The sequence below is a fragment of the Pogona vitticeps genome, chromosome 2, assembly GCF_051106095.1.
Source record: "Pogona vitticeps strain Pit_001003342236 chromosome 2, PviZW2.1, whole genome shotgun sequence".
Classification (NCBI taxonomy): domain Eukaryota; kingdom Metazoa; phylum Chordata; class Lepidosauria; order Squamata; family Agamidae; genus Pogona; species Pogona vitticeps.
Window position 1 is genome coordinate 35,536,139 of NC_135784.1, and position 17,414 is coordinate 35,553,552.

A 17,414-nucleotide genomic window follows, 5' to 3' on the forward strand; every position below is an offset into this window, starting at 1 on the left:
GGAACCAATTGTACTGGCTCTTGCCTTTCCACTGGACAATTTCAGTGACGTGGAGAGGGGGGATTTGCTGCTTGGGTAACAGCCTATCCTCCATACTATTTTACCCAGGCTTCGTGCTCTGGAGAGGACACTCCAGCTTCGCATACAGCGTCGAAACAACACGGGAAGTAGCAGTTACCGGTTATAAGTCCTTGCTCAATTGGCGTAGAGCATGACGCCAGGGGCTACTTCTGACGGTGGGAGAGGTCATTACACCTCACCAGGTAGATACCGCCCGCCTTAAGCTGGGCAGCCCCCAGCCAGTAAGGTGCTACCTCGCCACGGTCTGTTAACTTCACGGGGTGCGTGGGGTTTAGGGTCAAACCCGACAAGCAGATCGATAACTGTGCACCATGCAACAATCGTAAGAAAACGCCTGCCCTAAAGCTGGGCACCTGGAATGTACGGACAATGACCCCTGGCTTTCCTGACTACGGCTTTCCTAACGACCTGCAAGAAATAGACGATGTGCGCAAGACAGCTGTCATTGACATGGAACTGAGTAGACTGCAGATGGACATTGTTGCCCTGCAAGAGACAAGATTGCCAGACTCGGGATCTGTCAAGGAAAAAAACTTCTCATTCTTCTGGCAGGGAAAACCATCGAATGAGACCAGGGAATATGGTGTTGGCTTTGCAGTCAGAAATACTCTCCTGAGATGCATTGTTCCACCTACTGTGGGGAGTGAAAGAATCCTGTCTCTGCAGCTCCACTCATCAGCAGGACCAGTAACCCTCATTAGTGCATATGCACCAACACTGTCATCCACTCCAGAAGTGAAAGACAAATTCTATGACGATCTGGCAGCTGCTATCAAAAAAGTCCCTGAAAGAGAGGCACTGTTCATTCTTGGAGACTTTAACGCTAGAGTTGGTGCTGATCATAATTCTTGGCCCACTTGTCTAGGTCGCTTTGGCATTGGAAAGATGAATGAAAACGGCCAGCGCTTGCTGGAGCTTTGCTGCCATTATGGTCTTTGCGTCAGCAACACATTCTTTAACACGAAGCTGCAACACAGAGTTTCCTGGAGACATCCAAGATCCAAGCATTGGCATCAGCTCGATCTAATCCTCACTAGACGTTCCAGCCTTCCTAGTATTACGATCACACGCAGTTACCAGAGTGCTGATTGTGATACTGATCACTCCCTGGTGTGTAGTAGAGTAAAACTGCGAACAAAGAGAGTATATCACACGAAAAAGGAAGGAAGACCACGTATTGACATCAGCAAGACTCGCGATCAAAGAAAAGTGAAAGAATTTGCCCAAGCACTTGAGGAAGCCCTTCCAGGTCCGGCTACTGCAAATGCACCTGAACGATGGGAACACTTCAAGAACACTGTCTATAACACCGCCTTGTCCACCTTTGGCAAGAAGACCCAAAAGGTGGCTGACTGGTTCGAAGCCCATTCAGAGGAGTTAATGCCAGCCATCGAGGTTAAGAGAAGAGCACTAGCAGCATACAAAGCCTGTCCTAGCGAGTACAACTTGCAAGCTCTTCGAGCTGCTCGCAGCCAAGTCCAACAGGCTGCCAGGAGATGCTCCAACGACTATTGGCTCCAGCTCAGCTCTCATATACAGTTAGCAGCGGACACAGGTAACATCAAAGGAATGTATGACGGTATCAAGCAGGCCTTAGGTCCAATACAGAAGAAATCTGCTCCCTTGAAGTCTGCTACAGGTGTGCTCATCCAGGACCGAGCACAGCAGATGGAACGCTGGGTACAGCACTACTCTGAGCTATATTCCAGAGAGAATGTAGTAACCGAAGAAGCATTAAATAACATTGAGTGCCTACCTGTCTTGGAAGAGCTGGACAGCGAACCAACCCTAGCAGAAATAAAAGCGGCCTTGGACTCCCTCGCCTCCGGCAAGGCACCTGGAAAGGATAACATCCCTGCTGAAGTGCTGAAATGCTGTAAGGAGATCATCACCACTGAACTGTATGAAATCTTTTGTCTCTGCTGGAGGGAAGGTGGAGTACCACAGGACATGAAGGATGCAAACATTGTCACATTGTACAAGAACAAAGGAGACAGGGGTGACTGCAATAACTACCGTGGCATCTCTCTTCTTAGCGTTGTAGGGAAGCTGCTTGCCCGTGTTGTTCTGAAGAGGCTCCAGGTGCTTGCAGACAGAGTCTATCCAGAATCACAGTGCGGATTTCGAGCTAATAGATCCACCACTGACATGGTATTCTCCCTCCGACAGCTGCAGGAGAAATGCAGGGAACAACAACAGCCGCTCTTAGTGGCCTTCATAGACCTTACAAAAGCATTTGATCTGGTTAGCAGGGATGGCCTTTTTAAAATACTTCCCAAGATTGGATGTCCACCTCGTCTCCTTAACATCATCAGATCTTTCCATGAGGGAATGAAAGGCACTGTAGTTTTTGACGGCTCAACATCAGACCCCTTTGACATCCGAAGCGGAGTGAAACAGGGCTGTGTCCTCGCACCAACACTTTTTGGGATCTTTTTTGCTGTCATGCTGAAGCATGCCTTTGGAACTGCAACCGAGGGTGTCTATCTCCGGACTAGATCAGACGGAAAGCTCTTTAATCTCTCCAGATTGAGAGCGAAGACCAAAGTCCAACTGAAATGCATGCGGGACTTCCTCTTCGCAGATGATGCAGCCATCGTTGCCCACTCTGCTGAAGACCTCCAACAACTCATGAATCGTTTCAGCAAGGCCTGCCAAGACTTTGGACTAACAATCAGCCTGAAGAAAACACAAGTCATGGGCCAGGGCGTGGACTCACCTCCTTCCATTACCATCTCTACACAAGAATTGGAGGTTGTTCATGACTTTGCGTACCTTGGCTCAACCATCTCTGACACCCTCTCTCTGGATGTTGAGCTGGATAAACGCATTGGCAAAGCAGCCACCATGTTCTCTAGACTCACAAAGAGAGTATGGCTCAATAAGAAGCTGACGACACATACAAAGATCCAAGTCTATAGAGCCTGTGTCCTAAGCACACTCCTGTACTGCAGCGAGTCCTGGACCCTTTGTGCACGGCAGGAGAGGAAGCTGAACACGTTCCATATGCGTTGCCTCCGACGGATTTTTGGCATCACCTGGCAGGACAAAGTCCCAAACAGAGTAGTCCTAGAACGAGCTGGAATTTTCAGCATGAATACATTGCTGAAACAGCGACGTCTACGTTGGCTTGGGCACGTCGTGAGAATGGCTGATGGTCGGATTCCAAAGGACCTCCTGTATGGAGAATTAGTGCAGGGAAATCGCCCCAGAGGGAGACCACAGCTGCGATACAAGGACGTCTGCAAGCGAGATCTGAAGGCCTTAGGAATAGACCTCAACAGATGGGAAACCCTGACATCTGAGCGTTCAGCCTGGAGGCAGGCACTGCATCGTGGCCTCTCCCAATTTGAAGCGACCCTTGCCCAGCAGGCCGAGGCAAAGAGGAAATCACAAAAGCAGCAAAACCAGGGAGCTGGACAGGGGACAGATTGGATTTGTCTTCAGTGTGGAAGGGATTGTCACTCTCGAATTGGCCTCCTCAGCCACACTAGACGCTGTTCCAAGTCCTCCACACAGAGCACGCTACCATAGTCTTTCGAGACTGAAGGATGCCTAACTAACTAGGCCTTTCACTGGCAAAATGTAATTTTATATTGCTGTGTACAGAAAGAAACATGTTCATTTTAACACTTTAAAAACATCAAACTGGAAAAGCAAGGACTCCTTCCTTGTCAGGTTTACGCTTTCTTCTTATCTTTTGCTGCGCCACAAATGGAATGATAGAATTCCAGGAGGAGCTTTGCAGACTTCCGAGGCCTCTCGAGTGCGATGAAGTGTCCACATCGTTCCAAGATATGCACTTTGGAATTGGGAATGGCGGTGGCTAAAACTTCAGCACCAGAAGAATCAAAGACCTAAGCAAGACAAAACAATGGCATCCACATTTTAAAGGGCGTTATGTGCATGCATGTGGGAAATTATTGGGAATACTGTTGCCATTACCACCGTAGTGCTCATATTTGAATTTCCCTTCTGTCTCATTACCTCAGTACTGTAGTGCCAAAGTCTCATTCCCTCAGAAGCTGGGCAAATTTAACAAGGGATGACAGGTTATGGGCTGTTAAATCACTTCTGACTTACGGTGACCCTCTAAAAGGTGATAAATTCATACTGCCACGCTCCGTGTTTTATATTTTTCCACGCTTTTAGTTGTATTTATTATATTGTAATTTTATCCTCACTGCATTTATTACTTTTGATTTTCACCCCATGTTATTTGCTATTTTTTTATGTACTTCGTTGTTTTATGTTACTTGTTGTAAACTGCCCAGAGTGACCTTGGCTGCCAGATGGGCGGTATATAAACCTTATCATCATCATTATCAACAACAACAACAGATCTGTTCGCTTTGTCAATCCCCTGAGCTGCCACTGGCCACTAGGATGATGAAAGGAGGGGAACCTTATGTGATTGGACAGTTTGGAGCCTGATAGGATGCCTGTAAGAGCTATATTGTGCTGACAAATTTAATCATCATCATCTACAATCATCTTAGAACTGCAGAGTAGAAAGGGTCCCTATGGATCTTCGAGTCCAGCCCTTGTCAAGGAGGCATAATGGGGAATTGAACTCTGCAGCCAGAGACCTAAACCACTGAGCTATCCAGCCATTCTCAAGGGTTGTCCATCATGCAAAGTCAGCTCAGTTTTACGCCAGTTAATGTTTTGAGATGTCCCCTCTAAGATTCCTTGAATGCCTATTTTGTTTTAAAGGTGTTGAAAACTTTGACAGAGGATCTGAGGCGACTCCTTGGGCAGTTAAATAGCTCCCATCTCCCAGCATTTCTTGGATGGAATTGATGGATGAAGCAACTTAGGTCTCTGGTGTACATAATACTTTTTTCTTCCTTTCAGTGGATACAGACTTTTAGGGATACGCCTTTGGAGGCTGCACATTGGTGGTGAGGGGATTCAAAATCTGCAATCTGTGGAAGCTAGAATTATAGCTCTGTCATTTAGGCGTTTGGCTGTGGAGCCAGAGGTTGGGGGTTCAATTTCCCCCTTTGCCTCCTTCAGAGAGTCTGGACTCAATACTCCAAATTCCAGCTCTGCAATTCAAAGATTATAAATGTGGGTGGAGTCACTCTTTGTCTCTTTGTCTTTTGCCAATCCTCTTTTTCCCTTTAGCTCCTCTTGTGGTTACAGTGACAATCTCTCTCCCAAAGCAGGAGTTACTTGTAACTGGAAGAAAAATGCTCTCATAGGATTGCTGGTAGTGACACAAATTTATATTCAGTGGTACCTCGCAAGACGAACACCTCGCACCATGAAAAACCCGCAAGACGAAAGTGTCTTGCGATTTTTCGTGACTCGCAAGACAGCTTTTCCTATGGCCGTGCTTCACAAGATTTTTTTTCCGTCTTGCTGTCATTTTCACAAGACGAAAAAAATGGCATTCATCTTGCGAGGCATTTCATAGGAATGCATTGAAGGCAATATCAATGCATTTCTATGGGTAACCGTGCTTCGCAAGATGATCGTTTTTGCGGTACCAAAGGACTGGCGGAACAAATTGTTTTCATCTTGCGAGGCACCACTTTTCATAGTTCTCTTAACATCCTCCTTAGTCAGAGAATGAAATAATCCACCTTTCCCCTCAATATTTTATAAAGACGCAACTTTCCATGGAAATTTAGGACACCTGTCCTTCATGAGAAAATATGTCCCATGCCATACACTTACCATATTTTTCCATGTATAAAATGACACTTTTTCCTAAAATAATTAGAGGAAAATTGAGGGTCATTTTATACACAGGCCGTGCTTGGCTGCTGCTCGTGGCTGCCCATTGACTGCTGCCGCCACCGCCCAATCATGCCCTCCAGCGATCATCTCCTTGTGATCCAGCAGCAGCGCAGCAATCAATGGGCAACAGCGAGGGGTGGCTGAGCCCGGCTGCTTCTTTGCCTCAGTCTCTGCCTCCTGCTGCTGCTGCCTCCAGTGCTGATTGCGGGCTCAGTGATCATGCAGCCATTTGATCCCTACTTTTCCCTTCCTTTTGCTAAGGCCCAGGTTTAGGAAGTGGCAGGGAAGGCAGTGATCAAATTTTCAAATTTGAGGTTAGAAAAGGGGGGGAGTTGTCTTATACATTGGGTCGTCTTATAAATGGAAAAATGCGGTATATTCCCCATCCCAGAATGTTTAGATTGTAGTGGTTTAAATTTCAGATTATAGTTAATTATGAGTGATTGTAAGGTGTAAACAAATGTCCATCAGACTGACATGTGATTGTTAGCGATTGGCACATGTACTTATTTGAATTTGTATTCAGTGACTGGCACCTCTAATGAGGGCATTTGCTTGAATTAGCTTTAGGAATGGTTTGCTGCAACATTAGGGATGTAGCTCTCCAGCTGCTTCTTTGTTGCATCGGATGATGTCTTTAGGCATAACTCCTAAAGAGGAAAAAACCCTGCAGTAGTTCATCATCTTGGGTCCCCAGAGGTTCTTGGATTGCAATTCTCAGAAGTCTTCACCACTAGCTGTGCTGCCTGGGATTTCTGGAGTTGCAGTCCAAGAATATCTGGGGAACCAATTTAAAGCAAACAGTTATGATGAAACAATAACCTCTAAAGCAAAGAATTCCAGTCCACAGATAACGTCTTTGACTCAGAGCATGGCTATATTGATGCAGCCTGTAATGCATTGCATTCTACCTCATGTAAACACTACAGTATAATCCTACTAGCTATTCCACTCTCATATAGCCCATCACTAGTGGCATGGAAAGGGACGTGGTGGCGCTGCAGGTTAAACCACAGAAGCCTCTGAGCTGCAAGGTCAGAAGACCAGCAGTCGTAAGATCGAATCCACACAACGGAGTGAGCTCCCGTCGCTTTTCCTAGCTCCTGCCAACCTAGCAGTTGGAAAGCATATAAAATGCAAGTAGATAAATAGATACTACCATGGTGGGATGGTAACACTGTTCCGTCTCTACTGCCACTGGCCATGTGACCACGGAAACTGTCTATATGCAACAAGGCTGTGTCAGGATGAACCCACACTGGGTGAAAGGGTTTCATCTGTAGTTTGTTTACTTTTGGGGCTTTTGCTTTAACCATAGCTTTAGCTTTAAACCAAAGGTTGGGGTAGGTGGGTGTTGCCCTACTTTTTGAAACATACGAAATGTAGACATCAATACTGAGAAAAAACATCAGTGTTGGAGAGGGGGGCAGTCGGTCTTGAACAACCTTAGAGAAGGGTTTATAAAGCTACAGTTTTAAAGCAGCAAACTATGAACAGCAGCCCTGAGCCTCAAGCTTACCATAGAAAGTAGATCAATTTCTGCACGTTGATTCTGCCTACGTTAATGGCTATTCAAGCCTGTCTCTTAAACAGAGAAGTCTTGCATCCTACTGTTGGTTGGCTTTTCAAGGATCTTCTCAAGAAACATGTTCTGGGATCAGATGTGCTCCACACACAAAAAAGTGGGAGAGGGAGATGGAATGCCTTGCCCATTTGGGTAAAACAGACAAGCAAAGACTTCAAACTTTCAGAAGGCAGGACTGAACGACAGAACTAAAGATCAATGAGTAATGACCATAATAAATAGGGTGGTGGTCTCTCCCATTCATTTCTATGAAAAGAGGTAAAAGCCGGTACTGTAGTTTTCCGCAAATGAAGTGGAGCAACTGCACAGTAAGAGCCATGTCTGGCAGTACCATCTCTTTCAGACCATTTATTTTTCTCAGCAAGAATATTTCCAAATACAATCCCATAGATACGAGACCACGCCCATTTTGAGAATGTCCTCTCATTTTGTGACATTTGTTGAATTCTTAAAACTTTAAAACAGCACACCTGTGCACCTTACTCTTACCTTGTCCTCCCTTCCCCAGATGATCTGTGTTGGAGCTCTGATCCTCCTCATGTTGTCATGAAGGCTGTATCTGGACTTCGCACTTGAGACATCTAAAAAACCTTTAACGGTGAGGAAGCAATGTTAGCACAAGGTCTACCATCTTTCTCAGAGCAGAGAACATTGAAACCAATAAAGCAAATATGTCAGTGGGGGTTCCTCTTTGAGAAGTGTTACTCTTTGGAATCTTTTACCTTTTTTAAAAGTGTAATATTTCTTCCATCCTTTACATATTTGTAAACTGATTTTAGCTTTAAATATTGTCTTTTAATGAAGTAAGCCACCTTGAGTTCTTTTTAAAGAGAAAGGTGGGGTAAAATATTTTAAATAAATAATAAATAAAATATTCTACAGTTTACTATTATTCAAAAATATCAGGCACAATCAATCCAAATTATAAAAACTTGACTGGTATTCCATAATAGATACAAGGTTTAATAAAAAAAACCTAAGTATCTATTAAATATCAACATAGTATATCTGCTGTTACTAATATTCCTTTTATATTAAATAACAGCCCTTTCACGGATTGCTGACTTGTCCTTGCAAAGGGGCTTGAGTAATTCAGAGAAGCTATGGGCTATGCCGTGCAGGGACACCCAAGATGGACAGGACATAGTGGAGAGTTCTGACTAAACGCGATCCACCTGGAGCAGGAACTGGCAATGCCACTCTAGTATCTTTGCCAAGAAAACTCCATGGACAGAAACAAAAGGCTAAAAGATATGATGCTGGAAGATGGGCCCCTCAGGTCGAAAGGCGTCCAACATGCTACTGAGGAAGAGCGGAGGACAAGTACAAGTAGCTCCAGAGCTAATAAAGTGGTTGGGCCAAAGCAAAAAGGACGCTCAGCTCTGGACGCATCTGGAAGTGAAAGGAAAGTCTGATGCTGCAAAGAAAAATACTGCATAGGAACCTGGAATGTAAGATCTATGAACCTTGGGAAGCTGGAGGTGGTCAAACAGGAGATGGCAAGAATAAACATTGACATCCTGGGCGTCAGTGAACTAAAATGGACGGGAATTGGCTAATTCAATTCAGATGATTATCATATCTACCATTGTGGGCAAGAATCCCTTAGAAGAAATGAAGTAGCCCTGATAGCCAACAAAAGAGTGGGAAAAGCTGCACTGAGATATAATCTCAAAAATGATAGAATGATTTCCTATGAATCCAGGGCAGACCTTTCAACATCACAGTATTCCAGGTTTATAAACCAACCTCCAATGCTGAAGAGGCTGAAATTGATCAATTCTATGAAGACTTACAACACCTCCTAGAACTGACACCAAAGAAAGATATTCTTCTCATTATAGAGACTGGAATGTTAAAGTAGGGAGCCAAGAGATAAAAGGTAAGTTTGGCCTTGCAGTTCAAAACAAACCAGGGCAAAAGCTAATAGAGTTTTGTCAAGAGAACAAGCTGGTCATCACAAACACTATTTTCCAACAACACAAGAGGCGACTCTACACATGGACATCACCAGATGGGCAGTACCGAAATCAGATTGATTATATTCTCTGCAGCCAAAGATGGAGAAGCTCTATACGGTAAGCAAAAAGAAGACCTGGAGCTGATTGTAGCTCTGATCATTACCTTCTTATAGCAAAACTTAAGCTTAAACTGAAAAAAGTAGGAAAAACCACTGGGCTAGTCAGGTATAATCTAAACCAAATCCCTTATGAATACACAGTGGAAGTGAAGAACAGATTTAAGGAACTATATTTGGTCAACAGAGTGCCTGAAGAACTATGGATGGAAGCCCGTAACATTGCACAGGAGGCAGCAACAAAAACCATCCCAAAGAAAAGGAAATGCAAGACAGCAAAGTGGCTGTGCAACGAGGCCTTACAAATAGCAGAGAAAAGAAGGGAAACAAAATGCAAGGGAGATAGGGAAAGTTACAGAAAATGGAATGCTGACTTCCAAAGAATAGCAAGGAGACAAGAGGGCCTTCTTAAATGAACAGTGCAAAGATATAGAGAAAAATAATATAAAGGAAAAAACCAAAGATCTGTTCAAAAAAATGGAGATATTAAAGGAACATTTTGTGCAAAGTTGGACATGAGAAAGGACAAAAATGGCAGGGGTCTCAAAAAAGCAGAAGACATTCAGAAGAGGTGGCAAGAATACACAGAGGAAGATCTGGATGTCCCAGACATCCCAGATAGTGTGGTTGTTGGTCTTGAGCCAGACATCCTGGAGAGTGAATTCAAGTGGGCCTTAGAAACAAGGCTAGTGGAGGTGATGGCATTCTAGTTGAACTATTTATAATCTTAAAAGACGACACTGCTAAGGTGCTAGACTCAATATGCCAGGAAGTTTGGAAAACTCAGCAGTGGCTGGAGGATTGGAAAAGATCAGTCTACATCCCAATCCCAAAGAAGGGCAGTGCCAAAGAATGCTCCAACTACTGTACAATTGCACTCATTTCACACGCTAGCAATGTTATGCCCACAATCCTACAAGGTAGGCCTCAGCAGAATATGGACCAATAACTCCCAGAAGTACAAGCTGGATTTTGAAGGGGCAGAGGAACTAGAGACCAAATTGCTAACAAGTGATGGATTATGGAGCAAGCCAGAGAGTTCCAGAAAAACATCCACTTCTGTTTCATTGACTACGCAAAATCCTTTGACTGTGTGGACCACAGAAAACTATGGCAAGTTCTTAAAGGAATGGGAGTGCCTGATCACCTTATCTATCTCCTGAGAAATCTATATGTGGGACAGGAAGCAACAGTTAGAACTGCATAATGAACAACTGATTGGTTCAAAATTGGGAAAGGAGTACAACAAGGCTGTATATTGTCTCCCTGCTTATTTAACTTATATGCATAATGCATCATGTGAAAGGCTGGACTGGATGAACCCCAATCCGGAATTAAGATTGCCGGAAGAAATATCAACAACCTCAGATATGCAGATGATGCCACTCTGATGGCAGAAAGTGAAGAGAAATTAAAGAACCTCTTAATGAGGGTGGAAGAGGAGAGCACTAAAAATGATATGAAGCTCAACATAAAAAAAACTAAGATCATGGCTACTGGTGCCATCACCTCCTGGCAAATAGAAGGGGAAGATATGGAGGCAGTGACAGATTTTACTTTCTTGGGCTTCATGATGGTGACAGAAGCCACGAAATTAAAATACGCCTGCTTCTTGGGAGGAAGGCAACGACAAACCTCGACAGCATCTTAAAAAGCAGAGACCGCACCTTGTTGACAAAGGTCCGCATAGTCAAAGCTATGGTTTTCCCATAGCGATGTATGGAAGTGAGAGCTGGACCATAAAGAAGGCCGACTGCTGAAGAATTGATGCTTTTGAATTGTGGTGCTGGAGGAGACTCTTGAGAGTCCCCTGGACTGCAAGGAGAGCAAACCTATCCATTCTGAAGTAAATCAACCCTGAGCGCTCACTGGAAGGACAGATCCTGAAACTGAGGCTTCAATACTTTGGCCATCTCATGAGAAGAGAAGACTCCCTGGAAAAGATTGTGATGTTGGGAAAGTGTGAAGGCAAGAGGAGAAGGGGATGACAGAGGATGAGATGGTTGGACAGTTTCATCGAAGCTACCAACATGAATTTGACCCAAATCTGGGAGGCAGTGGAAGACAGGAAGGCTTGGCGTGCTCTGGTCCACAGGGTCACGAAGAGTCGGACACGACTGAACAAGTAAACAACAAAAAATTCTAGGTTGTTCCATAAGATGTTCCTGTATTGATACATTTTCTTCCAGTATTGCGTTTACCCCTACCCTCCATTTGTCTTCTATACTATGTTCATTATTATGTGTTGATTTTTTTTTGGCCACATTTTCTAGTTGTTATAAATGTCAGCATGGTAAATGAATTTCATCAGGAGCTGCCAATACTTTTAGCCCTTCCCAATCTGTTTTGTTTAAAATGTATTCTCTTGAAATGCTGCTTCTTTGTGAAAAAAAAACCACAGCATTTCAATAATAATAATTAAAAAATCTCTCTCACTACAACCTAGAATCGGATCCTAGTCATGAATCTTTTCTATTAACCTTTACTGTGGCCATTACTGAGATACTTATATATATAGGTACCAAGTCCATGGTAAGACATGTCTGTTGTTCACCTTCATAGAATGGTGGGTCTCCATCTTTGGGATCCTCTGATGTCAACTTGCAGAAACTCCAACCAGCATGGCCAGAAATATTAGGTAGTAGGAGTTGAAGTCTAAAACATTTGGAGGGCTGATGGTTGTGATCCATCCTAACTGATTATGGCAATGGAGGGGAAATTTGGAAGTCCATGGCCTAGGTCCTCTCCAGGTTTAAGCAACATGGGCAGCCCTTCTTACAACACACTTGTGTGGTAAAGTAGCTTCACGTGTTTCTGATATTGTACATGTGCATTCCCAAGGTGGCTTAAAATATTATAGTGTATAATTTAAAATTGTGCAACACTCAGATATGAATACAGAAGAAAAGGGTTTTCCCCCACCCCATGGTTTTCTTCTGTTGTACCTCATTAACTCTTTGTAGGAATGCAATAAATATATCTTGGTTGGAGTACCATCAGTGGGGCTAACTGTGGGCTTCCTTCCATGAACCACTGCAGGCAGATTATACAGTAAGGATTCTGATACTTACATGTAACAAAAAACATCTTATGTGGTCTCCGATCATGAAGATATCCTTTTAGGAGCTAAGGATGAGAAAGAGACTGGGATGAGCCAGAAATAGAGAAGAGGTGTTCCATTGTAGCAGTGTATAGTATAGTTTTCAAGGCAATATGAAGCAGCATATCAGAATTGACAGTTTCGTAGTCTGGGTGTGGGGGATGTTTGGCTTTCCAGATGTTTGGAATTTGAAGGGCCCCCCTCCCAATGGCTCACAATTGTTGTTGACTGGATTTTTTTTAGTGCTGTACTTGTGGTTTCCGTTTTTTAAAATTTTACGTTTCTCAGAGTGACATTTGTTTTTTTCTTTTCTTTTTAATATTTCTATACTTATTGTTCTTAGCTTTAATATTGTCTTTTAATGATGTAAGATGGCTATATTCATTGTTCTTAGCTTTAAATATTGTCTTTTAATGATGGTAGTCACCATTGTATACTCATTATTTTCAATTTTAAATATTGTCTTTCAGTGTTGTAAGTCACCTTGGGTCCTTTTCAAGAAGAAAGGCTGGATGAAACTAATCTGAATGAATGAATGAATGAATGAATGAATGAATGAATGAATGAATGAATGAATGAATGAATTTGGGGGATGCTGTTAATGTTAGTTTAAAACAATTTATCATGATGGGCCCTATCCCAATTCTGGCAACTGGCAAACCAAGTAGGACTAGAATAGGTAGGAGTGACCTCAGGAAATGGCCAAACTGAGGTGAGGGGGTAAGGGGAAGGCAAGGGGATTTGTGATGGTAGATCAAAGGGAGTCTAGGAGCTGCCATTTTAATTTCCTTCATTCTCTCAGAACAGTGTCTTCTGAGGGCAATGTGGAAGATTTACATGAGGTCTTCAACCAGTCTTGGCAACTGAATCGACTGGACTCCAGAGATCTTTTTTCTTGTTGTTTAAGAGTATAGGCATTGGTCTTTCAGTGCCTTGTGACCCTGTTCAGCACCTTAGAAAGCTTGCTGTTAAACCTACAAGTTTTAATTCAGTTTTTGATACAGTATATGAAAGCCTTGTTTTCAAGTGCTTGTCACTTCAAAAGCAATTATAAATTGATTGCTTAATAAGGTTGATCTGAAAGAATTATATTTTAGCATAGCACAGATTAGTTTAAAAGTTTGTCATTGAGGTTGCCTTAATTCTTGTTGATATTTGTCCCTGCTTAAAAAAAATTCTTTTCAGAATCCCCCCTCCAAAATGTAAAATAGCAAAAATACAGTTGCAGACTAGTGTTATAGAAATGTGGAGGGAAAACAGAATAAAATTCACATATGTTCCAGCCTTTTAAATTTACAGTCTAACTCAACATGATTGTCAGTTGTAATCTAGCAAAATGGCACCTGAATATAATTGGTCAGCTGGTTGCTGCCCAGTCCCTTTATTGCTGTGTTTCCCATGCTTTATTTCCAGGCTATCAATCATGGCCAGGGCCAGCACTACCCTTAAGCAGGGGGAGGCAGCTGCCACACATAGCAGAAGCTAGAGGTGCCTGTAACATGTTGAAAGATAGTTCTGTGCTACCCGTCTTGCCCTGCACTGCCTAAGCTATCCGATGGCCTTCTGGTGCAGTAGAAGATGTTTTCCCATTGCCACTGCTAAAGGGAGTTATGCTTGCATCCAGCTGTTTTTTTGTACGTGGCATAAAGGGGCTACTATCTTGGTCTTTGCCTCTGGTGATAAAATCTCTTGGACAGGCCTTGATTCTAGTAATCATTGACTCTTTCCTTTGGTTTGTTTCCTGTATGTTAAGTGTGCAAAGATAACTGAGCTGATGGTGAGGAGAAGGATAAATACAGTTGCTGCAGATCTTGGAAAGAGTACTGACATCATTATGTTACCTGTTAACAGGTGTTGTTGTTTGTTGTTTAGTCATTTAGTTGTGTCCGACTCTTCATGACCTCATGGACCAGAGCACATTAGGCCCTCCTGTCTTCCACTGTCTCCCGGAGTTGGGTCAAATTCATGTTGGTTGCTTCGATGACACTGTCCAACCATCTCATCCTCTATTGTCCCCTTCTCCTCTTGCCTTCACACTTTCCCAACACCAGGGGCTTTTCCAGGAAAAGGTAACAGGTAAAAATCATATGCTGTCAAGTCAATGATGACTGATGGCAACCTCTTTCAGGGCTTTCCAAGTGGAGAATACCCAGAAATGGTTTACCCTTCTTCTGGGGCTGCCTCGGGACTGTGCAGCTTGCCCAAGGCCACATAGGCTGGCTCTACTCACAAGAGACAACGGTGGGGAATCAAACTCCCAACCTCTGGCTCTGCCGCTAGATGCCTGTCCCACTGAGATGTCCAGCTAGCGTACTGACAGGTACCTTCCAATAATGACGCATCCTTTGCATGCTATTTGGGGAAGGAATGTAGACCCTAACTCTTCTTTGCATGAGGGAGATCCCAAGCTCCGTTCCTAGGGTCTTTAGCTGGTGTGGGGACAGCTCCTTCCTGCTGCTCTTGAAAGGTGCCAGCAGTTTAATTCAACATTGCTCAATGGGATGGATTGATGGTCTGAGCCAGGAGAAGAAGGTAGTAGCCTTTGGCTTAATGCACTGGTTCTTAACCTTGGGTTACTTCTGCAACTCCCAGAAGCCTTCACCACCAACTGTGCTGGCTGGGGTTTCTGGGAGGTGCAGTTCAAAAACATCCGAGTAACAAAGGTTAAGAACCACTGGTTTAATGGATGCTGCAGAGGCCGATGATGAGCAGAGCCGTAACTCCAAGGCTGGTTTCTTTGGGTTCCTTTCTCAGAACTTTCTTTTCCTGCTGGGTATTGGGAAAGCCATGCTTTAGTGCCCAAGCATGATTGGTGCCAGAATTTGCTTGTTCTCATCTTCCTTTCCCATCTCTTCTGTGCCGTGTCTCTTGGATTGTAAGCCTGGGAATGGAGATTGTCTTATTTTATTTACATCTGGCATCCTACTCTAGTACAATTATCATCCAGAAATAAAATTTACAGTCTTTACTGTATTATGCTGCTGCTGTTTGTGCTACTCGGATGGTGTTATTTCAGAGATCTACGGCTGATTATAATATTTTATAAAATTCTGTGACTTTGCTCCCAATGACTATGGGGACCACTGAAATGTGTTTCATCTATGAGTTATTTCTGTTGCCAGGTCTCTGTATTTTGTTAATTTCTTCAATTCTTTATCTTCAGCTCTGGCATCCACTGGAATTGCAAGACTTTCCTTAGTTCTATTACCGTTATGTCTGGTGTGTTAAACTCAAGGTGTCTGTCTCTCTGAATCTGCAAGTCCCCAGAAGATCTTAACTTGGTATTATTATTATCATCATTATTTAGATGAAAGATGAGATGGAGGTAATATCTGAAGAACGTGGACACTGTTGCTGAATCTTGGGCAGCAGGGGAAACAGGAAAGATCTTATTGTAGAAAATGGTACTTGTGCATTACAGTTTTCAGAGATCAACAACCTTGCCTTAGGCTGTAATAACAGAGCAATTGCTTCAGTGGCTCCAGACTGGTGTGTTTGTGGGAAACCTGTGGTGACAGCAGGAGAAAGCAAAGAATGCCTGACACTAGCCTTGGAACGGAAAGCCAAAAGCTGTCAGCTGCCTTCATTGATGGCTGCAGGAATAAAGAAATGGGGCGCAGGTGAGCTATAGTGTGTCTGGGGGATTCCCCCCTCACCCATCTTCCTCAGGTCTTTCTTTTAATTCCAGTTAGTGTTAAGAATTTCAGACTTCTAATTGTAGCTTCCCCTTGTGGCATGGGTGAGCCACAGAGTTCACTCTTGGTTTGTATGAGTAGTAGAGTAGTAGCCTTTGCCAAATCCAGTGCCTTATTTTTTTTTACACAAAATTAATATTAGGTGTCTTCACTAATGGACCAAGAACTCCCAGGGACTGAGAACTCCCAGAAAGTACAAGTTGGATCTCGAAGGGGCAGAGGAATTAGAAACCAAATTGCTAACATGCGCTGGATTATGGAGAAAGCCAGAGAGTTCCAGAAAAACGTCTACTTCTGCTTCATTGACTATGCAAAAGCCTTTGACTGAGTGGACCACAACAAGCTATGGCAAGTTCTTAAAGAAATGGGAGTGCCTGACCACCTTATCTGTCTCCTGAGAAATCTATATGTGGGACAGGAAGCAACAGTTAGAACTGGATATGGAACAACTGATTGGTTCAAAGTTGGGAAAGGAGTACGATAAGGTGGTACTGTATATTTTTCCCCTGCTTATTTAACTTATATGCAGAATACATCATGCGGAAGGCAAGACTGGATGAATCCCAAGCCAGAATTAAGATTTCCAGAAGAAATATCAACAACCTCAGATATGCAGATGATACCACGCTGATGGCAGAAACTGAGGAGGAATTAACATCTTAATGAGGGTGAAAGAGGAGAGGTTAAAAATTGGTCTGAAGCTCAACATTAAAAAAAAACCCTATGATCATGGCCACTGGTCCCATCACCTTATGGCAAATAGAAGGGGAAAATATGGAGGCAGTGACAGATTTTACTTTCTTGGGCTCCGTGATCACTGCAGATGGAGACAGCAGCCACAAAATTAAAAGATGCCTGCTTCTTGGGATGAAAGCGATGACAAAAGCAGAGACATCGCCTTGCTGACAAAGGTCCACATAGTCCAAGCTATGGTTTTTCCAGTAACGATGTATGGAAGTGAGAGCTGGACCATAAAGAAAGCTGACCACTGAAGAATTGATGCTCCATCACCATTTGTGGTGATGGAGGAGGCTCTTGAGTGTCCCCTGGACTGCAAGGAGAACAAACCTATCCATTTTGCAGGAAATCAACCCTGAGTGCTCACTGGAAGGACAGATTCTGAATCTG

General features: G+C 43.5%; 1 protein-coding gene across 1 annotated transcript in view; it reads right to left on the reverse strand.

Annotated features, from left to right (window-relative positions):
• Nucleotides 1-3,663: 3,663 nt before the first annotated feature.
• The window catches only part of LOC110079935 (monoacylglycerol lipase ABHD6), a 45,403-nt gene continuing 31,652 nt past the window's right edge, over nt 3,664-17,414 (reverse strand). Inside the window, exons 7-9 of the mRNA XM_078384048.1 lie at nt 12,563-12,617; nt 7,904-8,004; nt 3,664-3,938 (exon numbers count right to left, since the gene is read on the reverse strand). Of these exons, the coding sequence (XP_078240174.1) occupies nt 3,762-3,938; nt 7,904-8,004; nt 12,563-12,617 (333 nt within the window). The 3' untranslated portion in view covers nt 3,664-3,761. The remainder of the gene's footprint in view (nt 3,939-7,903; nt 8,005-12,562; nt 12,618-17,414) is intronic.